General features: G+C 35.4%; 1 protein-coding gene across 1 annotated transcript in view; it reads left to right on the top strand.

The window, feature by feature from the left end:
* The first annotated feature begins 1,928 nt into the window (after positions 1-1,928).
* Positions 1,929-17,564, top strand: part of MAP3K2 (mitogen-activated protein kinase kinase kinase 2) — a 26,655-nt gene continuing 11,019 nt past the window's right edge. The window contains exons 1-8 of the mRNA XM_010080786.1: positions 1,929-2,042; positions 3,759-3,799; positions 6,256-6,355; positions 8,181-8,294; positions 8,908-9,007; positions 9,880-10,010; positions 13,093-13,172; positions 15,101-15,168. Coding sequence (XP_010079088.1) covers positions 1,950-2,042; positions 3,759-3,799; positions 6,256-6,355; positions 8,181-8,294; positions 8,908-9,007; positions 9,880-10,010; positions 13,093-13,172; positions 15,101-15,168 — 727 coding nt within the window. The 5' untranslated portion in view covers positions 1,929-1,949. The remainder of the gene's footprint in view (positions 2,043-3,758; positions 3,800-6,255; positions 6,356-8,180; positions 8,295-8,907; positions 9,008-9,879; positions 10,011-13,092; positions 13,173-15,100; positions 15,169-17,564) is intronic.

The raw sequence follows: 17,564 nt of genomic DNA, 5'->3' as shown, positions 1-17,564 counted from the left end.
TTGTCTTGTGTCATTGCAGTGCAAAGCCAGGACTGTAGATGCTCTGTATTACTGTAAATTTGATGTGAATTTTTCAAGTTGTAAATGCTTTTTAATGAGTTGGCCATGTCAGTCTTGTCATCACTTACTGCTACTTGCTGTCAAAAAACCCCAGCCCAAACCAAACCAAACAAAAACCCTGCAACCAGCCAACCAACCAAAATACACAGGTTTTTGTATAACTTTTATTTATCTTTTATTGTTATGTTAGTTTTATCCTAACCTAATGCTTAATAATAAAGTAGCTGAATCTAGGAATCAAGCACTGTTTAGATTTGTGATATTCTTCAGCATTTTGTGTGAGAGAGATGACTATTGAGTTATACTGGATATTCAGTGAATTTTAGGTGCTTTGCCACAATGCTTTGGTTTTCTTTGTATGAAATATACTTACTTAGCGAACATTGGGAATTAAACCTCCTCCAACCAGCTGCTAAAAGAAGAATTTTTTTTTTCCTCACTTGAACACTAGAATAGGTTATAACACAATGAAATAATTTAACCTCTTTAATTGTGGCAAGTCTTGAAGTGTGTTCTAGTGTGAGCAAGGCATAACTTTGAGCTGCAAGAATACCTTCAGTTCTGATGTTAAATATTGCTAGTAAAACTTGCTTTTATAGATTTGCATATCCTAGTAGAGTTATGAATAATGACAGCATGAGTGGTGATGAAAGTTACTCATTTTCAGACCAGCTTTCTATTCTGTTAGGAATCTATTAAATTAGAACACTGAAGTCACCTAATTTCCTGTTTTGACAAGTGTATTTGGTTACACTTGAATAGTGTGAAGGAATTCTCATCATTGCTGAATACCTGGAATGCTTGCTTGCTGATTTTAATGCCAAGTTCTTCTCTGGTCCACATTTGAGAACTGCTGTTATTTGTAAATCAGAGTCCTTAGCTATGAACTCTTCAACAAATACATCCATTGTGAAGTAGTGTGAAGGCATACAGTCAACACCTTTGTAGATAAATTTTGTTACCCAGTGTTCTAGATGCATGTTGAGTATAGTACTATTGCTGTGGCAAGGAATTAATAAAAATCTTAGTGACAGATAGATTTCCCTTGGTGATGGCTGTAGAGGCTTTTGAGCTCTGAAATGCTTTCCTGTCCAAAGGAGCATCCCAGTTCCAGCACAGACCTTGTCTAACGTGGCCTCAGGCCATCACAGCTGCAGCAGATCATCGGGATTTAGGATTCTGTGTGAACTTGAAATCTACGCTGTGTAGTATGCCTGCCCCTGAATTGTGCACTGGGTTCAGTGCTCCTGTTTCTCCTTGTGAATTATTGCTGTAAGCCCAAAGAAGCCCTACATTTGCAGTCCTGGATAAGTTCTGTGGTTTTTTTGTTTGTTTTAAATTACTCTGTGGCCTGTAAGAAGATGCTCGAACAGTGGAGGTGTTTCTCTAAGAGTTTGTGTATGCTTCCTATGTGCGTGACCGTACCTGTTCAGGACAGGGGAAAAATTATTTGGAAGTGCTTGTTTTTCTTTTTCCTTATTTTACAAATTGGGGAGGAAGCATGATTTCTAGCTAACATCTCATCGTTATTTGAAACAAAGTAGATAGAACTTTTTTTCCCCGCCTTTCTCTTGTTAATTTAGCCTGCAGTTCTGTGGAGTTGTCAATCTGTTATGGCTTCAGATTTTGAAATCTGCCATTTAAGTGTGTTTACTGATTAAGCTGTATACTTAAGCACTGTTAATGATAAAAATGTTTGCAACATGGCAGTAATTTTTTTTAATTTGGCAATTATGTATTGAAGTGTAATATGGACTTGTAGATTTTAGAATAATCCTTGCCTAATTGTGGAATGAGATAGTAATGCACTTCAAATGTAAAAGTCATTTACGCTTTTCTTATCTGGTCTTTTTCTCTGAGCAGATGAGCAGCAAGCTTTGAATTCAATCATGCAGGATTTGGCTGTGCTTCATAAGGCCAGCCGTCCTGCATTGCCTCAGCAAGAAACAGGAAAACCAAAGTCATCTTCACCTAAAAAACAGGTAATCTTTAATATCCTTACTAACCTACTGAACACTGAATGTCCTGCTGTGACTTCTATAATTATTTTCCTTGCCAGACCAGTGAGCATACCAGATTCAGCTATTAGTCTCCCACATGTGCTGCCATTTTCTTTGTTCATGTTCTTAAATGAGCAGCAAAATGAAATGGTGGCATTTTAGACAAGATCACTTTATATGCTTAAATGATTCCAACCCTGATAAGTTGAAGATCATAGGGGTGTTTTTACACTGTATGCAGATTTTTTATTAGTATTATTATTATTACTACTACCAGATTGGTAATAGACTATCCAGGTGTGCTAGTGTCTCTTATTTGGAATGCTTCTTTAGAAGGACTTTTATAGGTATATTAGACTGCCCAGTTGTCAGTTATCTCACACTAAAAGTCAGTACAGCAGCAGAACATACTTAAGCTCCTTTATGGCATCTTTGGCCTCAGTTTTTCGTTTGTTCGTATGCTGAAAATATGAGCTCTATTCAGCTGTATTTTTTTGCTGCAGATACTGAACACAGATGGAAAAGTAGTAAATATGTAGTTGATAGGTTTGAACTATTACATGGAGAGATTAGGAGAAGAGAGGATGTAGATTTTTTTACCCAAATTGCTGTAATAGCCCTGTTGAGTTAGCTGTATCTGACTGGATCCTTAATTGACAGTCCAATATTTCCTGAAAATTCAGTTTGTGCAGTCTTGTTTTAACCTGTTAAACATCAGAGTATTTTAATATATTTGGCTCTTAAACTGTCAAAAAACAATGGCTACATCTTTTTCACTCTGCCCTTTAAAAGCTGTACGAGTTCAATATATAACACAACGGTGCTTTGCTGGTGTCATGTAACTCCTTTCTGAGCTGTGATGTTAGACATTGAAGTAATATGCATATATGATCCAAAATGACTTGAATATAATACATGTTTAGAAAGTTAGAAGAAAAGTAGTTGAGACATTTCTGAGTTGAAATGGTGGTAGTGGTGAGGTGGAAATTCTATTTAAATTTATCATGGTATTTAAATTAGTGAATTCTGAAAGTAATCACTTGTGAATCAAGTAATTCTTTTGGAAGATACAACATTGTTATACAGATATAATCTCTGTGATTGAACACATAATTTTTTTTCCTGCAATAGTGGTTAATACAATTTGATTCTTAGAGTTATGATTTTGAAAAACAATTTTATTTCCATGTAACTGAAGATACAGGTATCTTTGTTATTGGGAAATTGCTTGCCTGAATGCTGGCTTAATTACGTGTGTGGATTTCTATGGTAATACTTATGAAACAAGATATGTTTCTTAAGCTTGGAACACTTGGCTCTGAAGTTTACAGGAAAATCTGTTATGATAGCTAAGTCTCCTTGCCTGCTCATGGTAGAGAATTCTTTGGTAATCATTTCGACGCTGAATTTGAAATCATTAATCTGTTATATTAAAATATATTTATAGAAAATAATGTTTACTTAAGCATTCATTGTACTTCAGAGTAATTTTTTGTATTTTTTTACACATTTTAAGCCTCTATCAGATACCTTAGCAGAAGTAGTTTGTTAGAATACTTGGTGTATCACAAAGGACAGAAAATAAATACGGACTGCCTAAGGATTTTACTTCTGGTGTAGGATTATTGAATTCATGGCCCTCATTAAAGAAGGTAGTAACGAACTAATAGTGTGGTTCCTTTATCTCTCTTCTTACAGAACGATGTTAGAGTCAAATTTGAACATCGAGGTGAAAAGAGGTAAGCTGAGAACACAGGAAACAGTCTTGTCTTTTATTTATAGAATTTTGTTGGAATCTTATAATAGAATTTTGTGTACACTGTTCAAAGTGTTTCAGGTATTTGAATGTATTTGGTTTGAGCTTAAATTTAATTTTGATGTGAGCACAGTTTAAAGAGAATTAATCTGTTTAAAATGTGGGCTCCAGGTATACATAAATACAGAAGTATCTTACCGTAGCCGTGTCCCATTTAATATCCTTCATTTGTTTACCTTTCATATAGATGTTTGTATCCTAGAACAATTACTTAGATCATTAGCATAGATCTTAAATATGAGTAGACCAGCAAATAATTTTTTTGCTGCATCATGTGTGTCATAAATACACGATAACATATTATTATTGTAACACCCAGAGGGAGAAGTGTAGATCTTAAATCTCGATATTGGATTGTACTTTGGAGGAACCAATCTAAGAGCTGTAATTGGAAAATATATTAGAATTTATGATTAGATTGTTTTCGCTGATAATCTTGAATAATCAATTAAAATTTATTTTCATTCTGAGTATGAGAGATGAGTGATGTACATGCTTAAGAGTATACAGACATCTATATATCTCTGCTCTGATAGCTACTCAAAAGCTTTTACAGAAGTTGATCTACAGTTCGGTACAGAACTGGTTTATGGACAACACATCTTGTCTGTTTGTCTCTTTCTGAAAGCATGTACGGTTATAGAATAAGGTCTTTGAAAATACAAGGAAATAGTATCCTGGTCACTCTTTGTCAATAGAAATGGTAAATTCCTTAAGCAAAGATTGCTTCAGAATGAAACCTATGCTGCTTCTTGGAAGTCCTTAGTGTGATATGTAGTAGGGTGTCTCCATGCTGATTACAGTATGTGTCCTCTCTTCACATGGGGTAGTAAAGTAGCAATAAATTCACTAAGTATTCACCTTCTTTATCACTTTTCTGAATATCACCTGTAACAGTGCATCAGTAATGGTTGAGTGTTATAAGCAATTTGGAGGAAATAAGTCTTTTCAAAAGCTTTAAAATTGAGGACTCTTCTACCTAACAATTTCTTGTGAAATAAGCGGAAGCATGAATTTAAAACGGAGAACTGTTTACTCACTGCCAGCGCATTTTTGTAATTTGTTTTAATTCCCTTTCAGAGGGGATTAAGTTAAACAATTTGGTACGAATACAAGCATAAAGTTAAGAGTGTGGACAGTGCCTTTCGCATGCTTTTATGTTGATGGGCCTAGCTCGGTTGTGGACTGTCCTAAGTAACTTGAGCCTGCTTGCCCAGGGGTACTGGGCAGCCCAGCCTCATTGCTCAGCATGAGTTCTAATACTTTTGTTGCCTGAGCATGTAGATCTAGAGATAAAATAATGAAATGATGCAAGAAAAGTTAAGTTATGCAATGGCTTTCTCACTAATTTTTTAAAAGGGAAGTGGAAAAGAGAAGTGATTCCAGAGTTTCTTTTGGTAGTGAATGTGGCACTCTATACCAAGGAGCATGCCTTGTGATGGGCAGCGTTCCGGTCTTGCAAAAAAAAAATTAACTACAGTGAAAATTGGTGTTGGAGTTTTTTTTAAGATTTTATTTTTTCTGAATACTTTGTAATTGGAAGTGGCTTGGCTTCTAGCCTCATTTCAGTGAGAAATATTGTTCTGTAACCAGTGTACCACTGAAACACTGATAAAAAGGACAATTATCCTTTGCTAATTTTTCTGCTTCACAAAATTTGAGTGCTGTTTGGTTTTTTAAGTGTGAATTGAATGTACCTCACTAGCTTAGTCACTTCTAAAACCTTTTTTTTTTTGTTTAATGGTGGTGTGTCTCAAATAGTATAATCATTTTCTGCAGTACAAGGTCAGTTACAGGCATTTTGGGCTATTTATTTTGACAAAATATTTAGCTAAAGGAGAATCTGAGTCGTTGACCTACAACTGCACCATTCTTACAGAAGCACACCTGAAGCACAGGTAGTGATAGACTCAGCAGTTTGAGTGTGTAATTCGTTATGGTAAAGATGGTGGCATTTAGTTACCTTCCTCAGATACCATAGTCTTCTGGATTTCCAAAAAATGGGGACTGTAGGAGTAACTCTTTTCTGATGCTTATGCTTGTCAGCCTATGGTACTCCGTTGTGTAGTTTTCCAAAGTAGAAAACTTTAGAAGTTTCTGAGAATTTGCCTCTGGAATGGAGGCATGCAAAGTATTAGGTTAAGAAAGAAGTCATATGCAAGGAAGTAAAATAATAATGAGATCTCATTTTATGTATGATTATCCCTTAAGTTCTTCACTGCTTTTCTCTCTTTTAATGACTCAAAATATGTAGGACAGTGAATAAAGCATAGCCTCTTAAGGTCTTCTGAGTAATAAATTTGGTTCTTTTTTTTGTTCTTAAGTAATGAGTTGCCAGATTTTCATAAGTAATGTACAAAAACTTAAATTGTGTTTCAGGATCCTGCAATTACCAAGGCCTGTTAAACTTGAAGATCTTGCAGCTAAAGCTAAAGTTGCTTTTGGGCAGACTATGGATTTACATTACAGCAATAATGAGGTAATATTCTGTGTCTTCTGTAATTCTCAGTGACTTGTACATTGACTATTTTAAGGCTGAAATTTTCTCTCTTAAGGAGTGAGAACCACTCCTGTGACAAAACTTAATACCATGACAAAACCCCAGATTTCTAGTGTGTGTGTTCTCAGATATGTAAGGCTTGTCTAAATTCAGAGAGTCAGGAGTTGCATGAAATGTTTTATGAAGAGAGTCATATCTTAATAAATCATGTTTCAGACTTGGTTGGGAATGGGTAAATTGTCTTCCTGCTTTGCTACAGTACTGTTGTATGACTTTGGGAAAGTCTTTACCTCTCTGAGCTTTGTTGTGTTTGTAAATTTGAAATAACATTTATGCTTTCTTCTACACTTTCTTTTTCTTTAAGGATTAATCTTTTTGTGTAATTGCTAGAATGTTGCATTTAGTAATGTTTAGATTGGAGAACTAGACTTAACTGTTGCTCCTCTTAAAGTGGCTGGTTCACAGAGATTTCTTGGGAACAGTGCTAACGCCATCAAACCACTTATGCCTGATCATCAAGATTACTTCCAGCTTTCCTTTAGAAGTAGAGGTGAAATTATTACTAGGAAATATATTTACAGATGGAGGATCTATTCCTAGGGGTTAATTCTGGTTTTTACCTTAAGTCAGCAAAGTGCATGTGCTTGGTTATACACAACATGATAGCTGTATCTAATCTGCATCTTTGCAGAAGAAAATGCCTGTAAATGCTGTTTGTAGGTTACTCACTACCTTACCAAGCACTTCTGTGAAAATGATCCTCAAAATGAAAGTTTGCTACAGAAGGCTTTTGAAGATTAGGAAAGTCAGAAGAAATGGCTGTTTGTGATGCTTTAGTCTTAGCTTCTTTCTCTGATAGATTTTTTAGGCATTTAAGCAAGTTTTCTGCTTGTCATCTGCTGCACCAGTTGGCAAATCCTACCATCACCTGTCAGAAATATGATGGTAATAACCTGTCATTAACATTAAAACTGCATCTTAAAATGAAGAGTACGCTCAGTTGTTATCAAGGTCTTCCTCCCTCTTTCCCATTTATTTTTGTATAAAAGTACTGTATTTCAACTGATGTTGTATTTGAGCATCACTGGCTGAGGCTGTTTACAAAATAGAATAGATTTTTAAAAACCTATATTGCACTGTTCCTAGGCCGAATGTTAATCGTTATAGATCTCAAGTGCTCTTTAATGGCATAACATTTCCTGGTCTAAAGATACCTGTATGCCAAGTTAATTCTAATTAATTAGATTCAGGTAATACTCTAGTGAGGCCTACGGTTGTTCCATGTATATCACATCATACCTGATACGCTCTCCTTAACAAATTATCTTATTAAATGGAGAAATTCTGTTACTGATATAATTTCAAATAAATATAGTTGTAACGTTGTGAGATAGAAAAATGTGCTCTATGCTTAGGTGCTTATAGGACTTATTTTTATTTATCTTATAGACTTGCATTAATTTAGGTCATGGCAAATCCATTTACACTGTTGCACATGTTTCTCTGAACCTTATGGAACATTAAGTTGTACATATGTAAAGTGGTTGGTCCTTCACTGTGAAGAGTTGTTCCACCATGCTGTACCTCTTGAAGGCACCTGAAGGAAGACTTAAGGTTGAACTACAGACATTTTGGTGGTAACTTCAGGCATCATTTAATCAATTTTCTTTTCAAGTTGTTTGGAATGAAAGGAAAGATAGCATCAGTTTATTTGTTTCTCTGCACTTGACTTCCTCATTTCTTTTTTGTGTCCTGTTTGAGACATCTTTTTTTATTTTTTTTCCTTTTTTTCCCCTTTTTGTAGCTTGTAATTCCATTAACCACACAGGATGACCTGGACAAAGCTGTTGAACTGCTTGACCGTAGTGTTCATATGAAGAGTCTCAAGATATTACTTGTAATACATGGAAATACACAGGTATGAGTAGACATGCTAAATGTCTTTTTCCTCAGTTTTTATATTGAGGTATAATTTGTATCTCTTAAAGATTACATTTTTCCAATTGAAAATATTCCTATTGCTTCTTCATTTCACTTTATTGACTTGGGTTTCACTTTTTCCCAGATACTGTTGCTCTCTCTTTCTATGTCTTCCCTACAGTGCTAGAAAAGTGTTCCATAATAGGATGATGGTGTAGTACAAATTGGAGAAGCACAAAAAATTTTAAGTAAATATACTTATTTGAAACTTTATTTAAGTCATATGCTGGTGCCACTCCTTTGCAAGTTAAATGTTTGTTGTAGCAAAGAGTACAGTAGACTGTAGGCTAAATACTGAGTTATTTTGGTATTATCTATCATACCACAACCAGGATATTGATAGGGTTTGTATGCTAGTACATATTGAAAATTATTTTTAAATATTAAGAGAGCTACTAAAATAGATTAATTTTTCTGTAAATGGGCAAGCTTCTTTTCAACTGCTTGAAAAAAGGAGTGTGCTGCACAAAGCCTTTAAAAGTTTGTGAAGCATTTTCACTGTCAAGAGCATAAAGTAATAACTGCAGTTTGTAATATGTATGCATTTTCAGTCACCCAGTGTAAATAACGTGGAACCCTTGCCCTCACTGGAAGATTTAGATAATACAGTGCTTGGTGTGATAGACAGAAAAAGGCGACTGTCTGTAGTAGGTAAGCTACATATTCTAATGCCTTTAATTGTAAAAACTTTTCTTTTGTAAGATTCTCTTCATGAAGATCTTGCTCTCAACACAGACTGTTTTAATTTCTCCTACTTGTCAATGATTCTTCATACTATAGAGTCTGCGCTCAGGGGAGTGGATTTTGAATTTCAAGTCAAAGGTGGTTTAAATATATATAGTACAGAAAATTAACCAAACCCCCCCCAAGTAAATAAATCTGTGTAGAATTATTTGAGGTAACGGATGAGTATTGTAAAAAGTTTATATTTGTACTCCCCTTTATTTTCAGATACAGGAATGAGTTACTGACAACTCTCTTTGTTTATATGACAATGTGTTTCCTTGCTCAGTTTAGGACTCCCATATTTTTTTAATCTTAATGTGTGAACATTTGTTTAAGATATTTTGGCACTGATACAGCCTTTTTGCCTAGTTGTGTTTTAAAGTTGGTGTGATGTTAACTTCCAAATTTACTTATGAAACTAGGGAGTTTAGTGAATAATTTTCCACACAATTTAATTTATTATGTATTTATTATGAATAGAGGTATTTCTGGTTTTGCATATGTAATATTCTACAAAGAAGAACTGAAATTCTCAAGAGTTGGAAAGGATTAGTTGACATGGGTTTTGGATTTTTGTTTTGTTTCAAAAGAAGAAATTTACCCAGCTAGATGTGTGGGTAAATTATATTTCTGTTCCTATACCATGAAAATTATTTTTAATGCCATTGAGGCAACCCTGCCTCAAATTTTTCATAATTCCTGGATTACAGATTTTATATGCTATAGTCTTGTATTGCATAGGCATTTGGGATTCTGGGTAAGTGAAGAGATTCTGACTAGCCCTTTTCTTTCAAAAGGTTCTAATACTCGTGATAGGAGTTCTCCTCCTCCGGGATACATTCCAGATGAGCTGCATCAGGTGGCCCGAAATGGGTCCTTCACCAGTATCAATAGTGAGGGTGAATTCATTCCAGAAAGTATGGATCAGGTACGACTGTGATTTATTAAAATTAAAGATTTTGTTAGATTGATTTATGAAATACTGCTCTTCAAGAAAGATGTGGAATTGTTAGAAAGAACAGCTAGAAGAAGTTATGACAACCCTAGAAAACATGATCTGTGAGAGAATGTTGAAATAATTGTGGTTGTTTAGTCTTGTAGAACCTGTTTTCTCTCCATAAGTCTCTTCAATGATTTAAATATCTTGATACAAGGAGAAAGATAATTTTCTTAATTTCCATGATAGTTGAGTGAGTGATAGCTATAAATTACAGCAACAGATGTCTACATTAGAAAGCGCAAAAACCTTCATTAAGAAGGATATGTAAACAAGACCGGTTTTACAACTTTCCTGGGTAATTAAAAGAGGTTTTTTAAAAAAAAAAAAAAAAGTTGGGATCTGTCAGAATTATTTGGGCTCCATTGATACTGTGTTGAGGTAGAAGCAAGGGGATGGTGATGAGCCAAGTATAAATAAACTCTGAAATGCTTTCCACATTCACATTTGGGGGGGGGAGGGCACAAATGTATGCTATTTTTTCCTCCTTATTCACCTGCATTATTGGTGTGGGATATCAGCACACCTAGCAGGAATAAAAATCCTGTTCTCTGAATATCAAAATTGCCTTTAAAAACATCAGGAAAAGATGGAGGAATGTAATGGCTCACAGAACTGGCAATAGAGAAAGAGATATTTTAAGGAGGGAAAAAAAAATAACACTGCGTACCCAAATCACTTCAAGTTCTTGTTGACATTGGCACTATATTCACAAATGGCAAGAGGCAATGGTTTTTATGAGCTGACTAAATGAGAGACAGATGATAGAATAAAAATAGAGGCAAAGAGATTGTGCAATTTGTTGCACAATTTTAATGACTGAGCTTGGAATAGAGACTGAATCTCTTAATTTCCAGACCAGGGTGCTATTCGTTATCATAAACACGTGGTCAAATGCAACCCCAAGCTTGGATTCATTCAGTGAAATTATTACTTTTGGCCTGGGTAAAGTCATTTTTGGTCACTGACTGGTCAAACAGATGATCTCTGGGGCCCAGGATGTCATTTTACTCCAGAGTATTAAGAAGCATGCAACCTGTCATGTATACATTGTTGTGTAAGCTGTCAGCAGGATTTAAATACAGCAATTTTACTTTCATAGGAAACCCAGATAGTTCAACTTAAGCACTCTTGGTGGCCAGATTAGGGTGTTGGGAACTCACAACCTGTTTGCTTTCTTCCTTCTAAGTTGCCACATTGTTGTGGCGAGTGTTGACTGTGCTGCCTACATCTATTACAGCCTGCCCCATAAAATCAAGAACGGAATTTGTGAGTGGAGGGCTTTGCTCTGCTCTCCTGTTATCTGCCTGAGCACAGCAGACCCCACACTTTCTCTACAGAAGAGATGATGGGTTGGATAGAAGTGGGCCATGGTCTGCCAGTTGGACCATACTGCATTAAGTTACAGAGGTAATTGATCTGGCAGCAGATGGGCTTTTTTCCCTTTCAGGACTCACTGTTCAGCATCAGAAAATAGGAATATAATGGCTGAACCTATGGTAAATGTCCTCCTCATTATGGAGTTTAAGTGTCTGGTGCAAACTCACACTAGTCATTTAAGTGTACAGAGTGCAGACTCACTTTCCGGACACAATTTCTTCAGTAAGTCCTTGATTGGTGCTCGGACAAGTATGTGCTCAGGACCTTTAAGATGCAGCACAGACAATAAAAATTGGAGGTGCAACTCTTTAATTTACAACAAAAGACTGGTGTCCAATTAATAGAAAATAATAGATGTTATATAATATGCCAGAAAAAAAGTGTATTTTAGGAAGGAGCTCATTTTAAGACAACAGATGAGCTTTCTACTCTGTTTCTGAGAGGCAGGCTGGTAAAATTGTCACATTCAATAATTCAGAATTTAGATTCTGATTAGTAGATTGTTTCTGCTACTTCTGAACAATATCTGTATGATATTTCAGATTGCTTTACTGCAAAAGACAAGGGAGCGTTTGCCTGTCATTAAACTTAGGATTTTAAGGATGGTAGCTTGAGATAAAAGAAATGTCAGCCAAGAGAGATAGCTGGTAATCAAGACAATGCTCTTATCAATCCATTTCTTTTTCTTTAGATTAGAGTTTGAGAAACAAAGAAAGTGTTGATGGATGTTTTCATTATGTAATAGATCTGGCCTAGGTAGTCAGTGTTATGACTTTTTCAGACTGATCCATAGGGGATATCACACAGTTAGTTCATGAGCATTGATTACTAGGTCATCAGATGTGTTTTAGGGGGGAAAAAAAAAAAAATCAAAAATCTGTCTTCAGTATTTTTGTAAACTTCAGTGTCACGTGAAAGGTTCTTATTTGAAACAGGATCTTGGTTTGGGTGAAAAGGGAGAGTGTTTAGAAATTTTATGCATTCTTCCTCTTTCTTGTTCCATTTTCTCTCCAATTCTATTTAAAAAGCCATATTACTCGCTTGGAGTCCTAACCAGGGATAACTGTTTAAAAGCTTCTTACAGTATTTGATTTCAGCTATTTTCTGTGACTGCTAGTTGGCCAAACCTAAGCCACTACAGAGATTATATAAATTATTTTCATCACAATATGTGTCATATTTGAGTTTTTTCTTCTTTGGTGATGACAACAAAATCCGCTTTTTTTTTTTTTAAACTGTCTCAGCTTTTTATCCTTTAGAGGCCTTATTTTTGTTGTTCTGTTAGGCTACTGTTACGCAGATTGTTATACTATTAAGAGACAATGGCATATGCAGGAAGAATGTAGCAGTACAACTTCTTACGTACAAAGTGTGATAGAGGATTAAATACCTTAACTATATTCTACTTAGATATGAGAAAAGTTATGGAGTCCTTTTAGGATTGCATAATGCAATATAGATTCAACTATGGCAGCTAATTTCTTCTCTAGTAATTAATACTTGAGGTTTGGTTTTGTGTTTTTATTAGGCATTTCAAAACAGAAACCTTCAAGTATTTAGAAAAACAAAAACCAAAACCACCAAAATAAAAAAACTTGAACTTGTTGGTCTGTCTCTGTTTGTTGTTTATTAGATGCTGGATCCATTGTCTTTGAGCAGTCCTGAAAACTCTGGCTCGGGAAGCTGCCCTTCACTTGACAGCCCTTTAGATGGGTAAAAATTACTTACATTCATTATTTGTCTTTATTAGGTTGCATAATGTATCAGTTGTAACATATAATAACTCTCCAGCGACAGCTATTACTGAACTTCTTCCAGAAATTCCTCTGTAAGTCATAGAACACTTATAAAAGCTTACTGAAACTAAATTGCTTACTAATGTGTGAAAAATAGAGTAGCTTTTTTTTTTTATAACTTGCATTTGAAACACAAAAATTTAGATTTCCGATACTACAAAAACATACTGAAGATTTTTATTAAATTTTGCCAGTCGTACGTATATGTGAAGTATATTCCCTGGCACTGAGCAGACCCATAAAGTTGACATTTCTTAGGTACTGCTATATGAAGCAAGCTTCTCTTTTTCAAGGTTGAGGGTGCCCAATTCAAGGAAGAGAGTAGGGTCATTTAAAGACTTCAACAGACAATCCTCCCTTTTTCTTTGCAATTACTGTCCATTCCTCTGCCCTTGTTCCCATTGCAGACTTTCTACTTATTTTTCTTTGTTTAAACCTGTCAGTTATCAAGAGTCAGCGTGTACTGTGGTGGGTCTGGAGGTGTGTTTTCATTGATCTGTTAGGAGATTCATGTGTTTTGACAGGGTCACTGTCCACAGTTTCTCAGCTAACAGGTAAGCCAAATAGAACATACTCCTGTTTGGCTTGTGGTTGGTCAGGCAAATAACCCTGGGTTTTGTGTTGCTCAGATTGGCTACTTATTTACTTGCAACTGCTATAAAAATAATACTGCTAATTAAATATTTTATTTAATTGGGAAAAAATATAAAAAATTGAAAATCATTGCCTGTGGCAACTAATCAGAACTGTAGTATTACATAGTACCATTTCATTTGAGAATATGTGATTTGAAGATGCAAATACATTTAGTCTAACAAATTTTTGAGATAAATAATGAGTCTCCATTTTACAAGCAAGAAAACAATAGATATGAAAGTATTTTGTGGTTGGGGTGTGATATGTTATACACAGAGTGTTTAATGCACCTACATAGGATAGAAATTCTTCCAAATTTCCAAATTTTTAGCTTTTTGTGGGGTAGGGGTGAGTGGAAGAAGAGGAGGCAAAACAATCTTAATTTGACTCATAACATTTTTTCAAAACTTCGTTTGCTTCTTCTTTATTTACTTCATTTGTCACCTCTACATAGTTTGTTTTCATTTTTTTTTTTAATTCAAATATTTCCTACAAAGATGTAGGTTTTGTTTCTCCATTTAGCTTCTGTTACTCGTTAGAGAAATTCTTACCCAAAAAAGGAGGACATTGTTTTGATATGTTTATGGAAATGTACTGTAATCACTTGCTCTGACTGGCAATCCCATCCATTCCTTTTGGTGGCTGGGAGTTACATACCAACTGTAGGTAAGGAACAATGTGATCATATAAGAACCAAAAAATTCTTCATCATTCCATAACTCAATAAAATTAATCTCTTAATCCTATGACTTTCATGGAGAGAAGAGGAAATATTTTGAGATTTTATAAGGTTCTGCATTTCTCTGGTTAATTTTCCTCAAGAGTTTTTGTGGGCTGTATGAGAAATTTTGCCAGTCTCTAAACTTTAGTGTTTAGCCATAAAGATGTGAAACATAACAGTGCTTGTTTGTGGCTTTACTTGTGATAATTCATGTTTTCACTAATATCGTTGCTCATTAACAGAGACTGTTGCTTTCTTACTACATTAAGCTCAATAAGTAAGCTTTTCCATTGCTACTGATCTTGAATTGTTATTGATATCTATTAGATTTGATTTTCAAAATTGTGTTCCACATTTGTAAACCAGTGCAAGAACTTGTATAGCAATAACTTTTCATCAGTTGTAAAGAATTATAAGACATTAAGATTAAATGTTTAAGTACTAGATTAACAGCAGTTTTTAGATGCTGTATGTTTTTACACTTCCAGAGACAACTATCCCAAATCTCGGATGCCAAGAGCACAGAGCTATCCAGATAATCATCAGGAATTCTCAGGTAGGCAAAATCACTGAACATACTAGCTTTCCAGAACTCTTCCTCTTGTGAGTAACAGGGCTTAGAAGGGAACCTCATGTTGAGAGGTATTATATTACACAAACTTAGTATAGTAGGAGAAAACAAAGCGACAAAATCCAATCCAAACGCACGCAGTAAAAGACGCAATGATGTATGATCTTCCAAATGTTTTCTTATAGATTATAGATCTTCTTATAGATTTCTTATAGATTATGTGTAACACCACTGTTAGTGTGCATAGTATAACATATTTGCTTCTCTGAAAAGAACAAATGATACAGTGGATAGAGGCACACAACTGTAATGTCCATCCAAGTTGGTGCGTAACCGAGGTTAATTTATTTAATGTTAGAGTGGTGGTGTTTAAACCCCGTAGGCAGCTAAGCAGCTTGTAAAGATGCTCGCTTACTCCCCTCGGTGGGATTGGGGAGAGAACTGGAAGGGTATAAGTGAGAAAACTTGAGTTGAGCTAAAGGCAGTTTAATAGGGAAAGCAAAAGCTGCACGTGCAAGCAAAGCAAAATAAGGAATTCATTCCCTACTTCCCATCAGCAGGCAGATGTTTAGCTATCTCCGGGAAAGCAGGACTTCATCACACCTAACGGTTACCTGGGAAGACAAACACCATAACCCCGAACATTTGCTGTTCCTTCTCCTTTCTCCCAGATTTTATTGTTGAACATAACCTCATATGGTATATGGGATACTCCTCTGGTCAGCAGGGGTCAGCTCTCCCAGCTGTGTCCCTTCCCAACTTCTTGTGCACCCCCAGACTGCTGGCTGGTGAGGGGCAGTGTGAGAAACAAAAAAAGCCTTGATGCTATGTAAACACTGTTCACCACTGACTAAAACGTCCCTATGTTATCAAGACTGTTTTGGTCACAGATCCAAAACATAGCACCATACCAGCTACTATGAACAAAATTAACTCTGTTCCAGCTAAAACCAATACATGGAGCCTTTGTTTTCTCCTATGTGAAATGAGGATTTGCTTTGAAATTCTCAGGAATTCTGTAATTGAAAGCACTGCAAAGTGAAAGGATGAAGGAGAACTGTGTGCTGTGCCTATAAATTAATCATCACCACTAATGTTGTTTTCATACAATACTCTGGCTTGAATCCAAATTGTTGTGCATGATTCAGGATACAAAGTGCAATGGGTAACCTTGAAAGTGCTTTGAGGTGCCTTTCATGGACATACCTTGCTACAGAATTTTGTTGTTGAACAATAATTAGCTTCCACTGGATCTGGAGTGTTTTTTGTTCTATTATATCCTTATAATTTATAATATCCTTATAAATTTTGTTTATGAAGCTTTATCCAGATAACCGTGCTGTGCTAGACAGCAATCATTAATTCCATATTCAATATTTAATCTGATAATTTGATGTGTAACAAAACCAGAAGAGTATATGGAGTCTGAAAAAATGCCCATCTGTCCTAGTCTTTTCTCTGGACACAACCAGTACCAGGCTTCTCTAGAGGAGCATGTGATGTTCCTTCCTCAGAATATATTCCCAATCATGTGTGGCTTTAAGGGTTCTGCAAATGCAAGATGCTCTTCTGTGATTTGATTACAATTTTTTTCCTTACACAAATTTGTCCATTGCCTCTTGCAACTTGTATAAACTCTTTCAGTATCAACAGTATGTTGTGACGAGAAGTTGTATGGCTTACTGTGTTTTATGAAGTAGTGTGCCCTTTGTGATTTCTTTTTTCCTATAGACCTCTTTACGTATGCTTTTGAGCTGTTGCTTTTCTATTCTGTAGAGACTGACATTGCTTATGGAAAAGCAATTTTGTATCTTCAGTCATCTCTGTACTTCTAAATATTTCCCGGTTTTACTAAAACCTTTGAAATGGAGTAGACCAAAAACTTTGTTCAGTATATCTTAATGATTTATAGCATTTAATTTGCTTCTTGGCCAATACAGAGAGTTTAGCTGCTGCTTTATTGGAACTCTCAATCACAGTCCTTTACACTAGCCTACACTGAATTTCATGTGCCATTTTAACATCCAGTCACGTAGACTCTTAAGGGCTTTCTGCAATTCTTCTGTTGGCTTTATTTCTCCAAATGTTTTTATCACCTCACTATTCATTGTTCTGTCCAGAGAATTCATGCATAATTAAACTGCATGGGGTGTAGCCCAGATTGCTGTGGAACTGCTGAGCATTTACTCCCATCTTGTGCACTTATCTTCTAACCAGTTATTTATGCATGAGGGACTTTTCCCTTTATCTTATGCTTGTCTCCTTTAAGAATTTTAAAAGAGGACCTATTGAATGTGTTTTAGTAATTCAAGCTATGTTGACTTATTCACCAGTTTTTCTTATTAATGCATCTTTAAATTTTATTCATTGTAATAGTTTCT

This window comes from Pterocles gutturalis, unplaced genomic scaffold (genome assembly GCF_000699245.1).
Source record: "Pterocles gutturalis isolate BGI_N339 unplaced genomic scaffold, ASM69924v1 scaffold39119, whole genome shotgun sequence".
Taxonomy (NCBI): domain Eukaryota; kingdom Metazoa; phylum Chordata; class Aves; order Pterocliformes; family Pteroclidae; genus Pterocles; species Pterocles gutturalis.
This window is presented reverse-complemented; position numbering and strand designations above follow the sequence as displayed.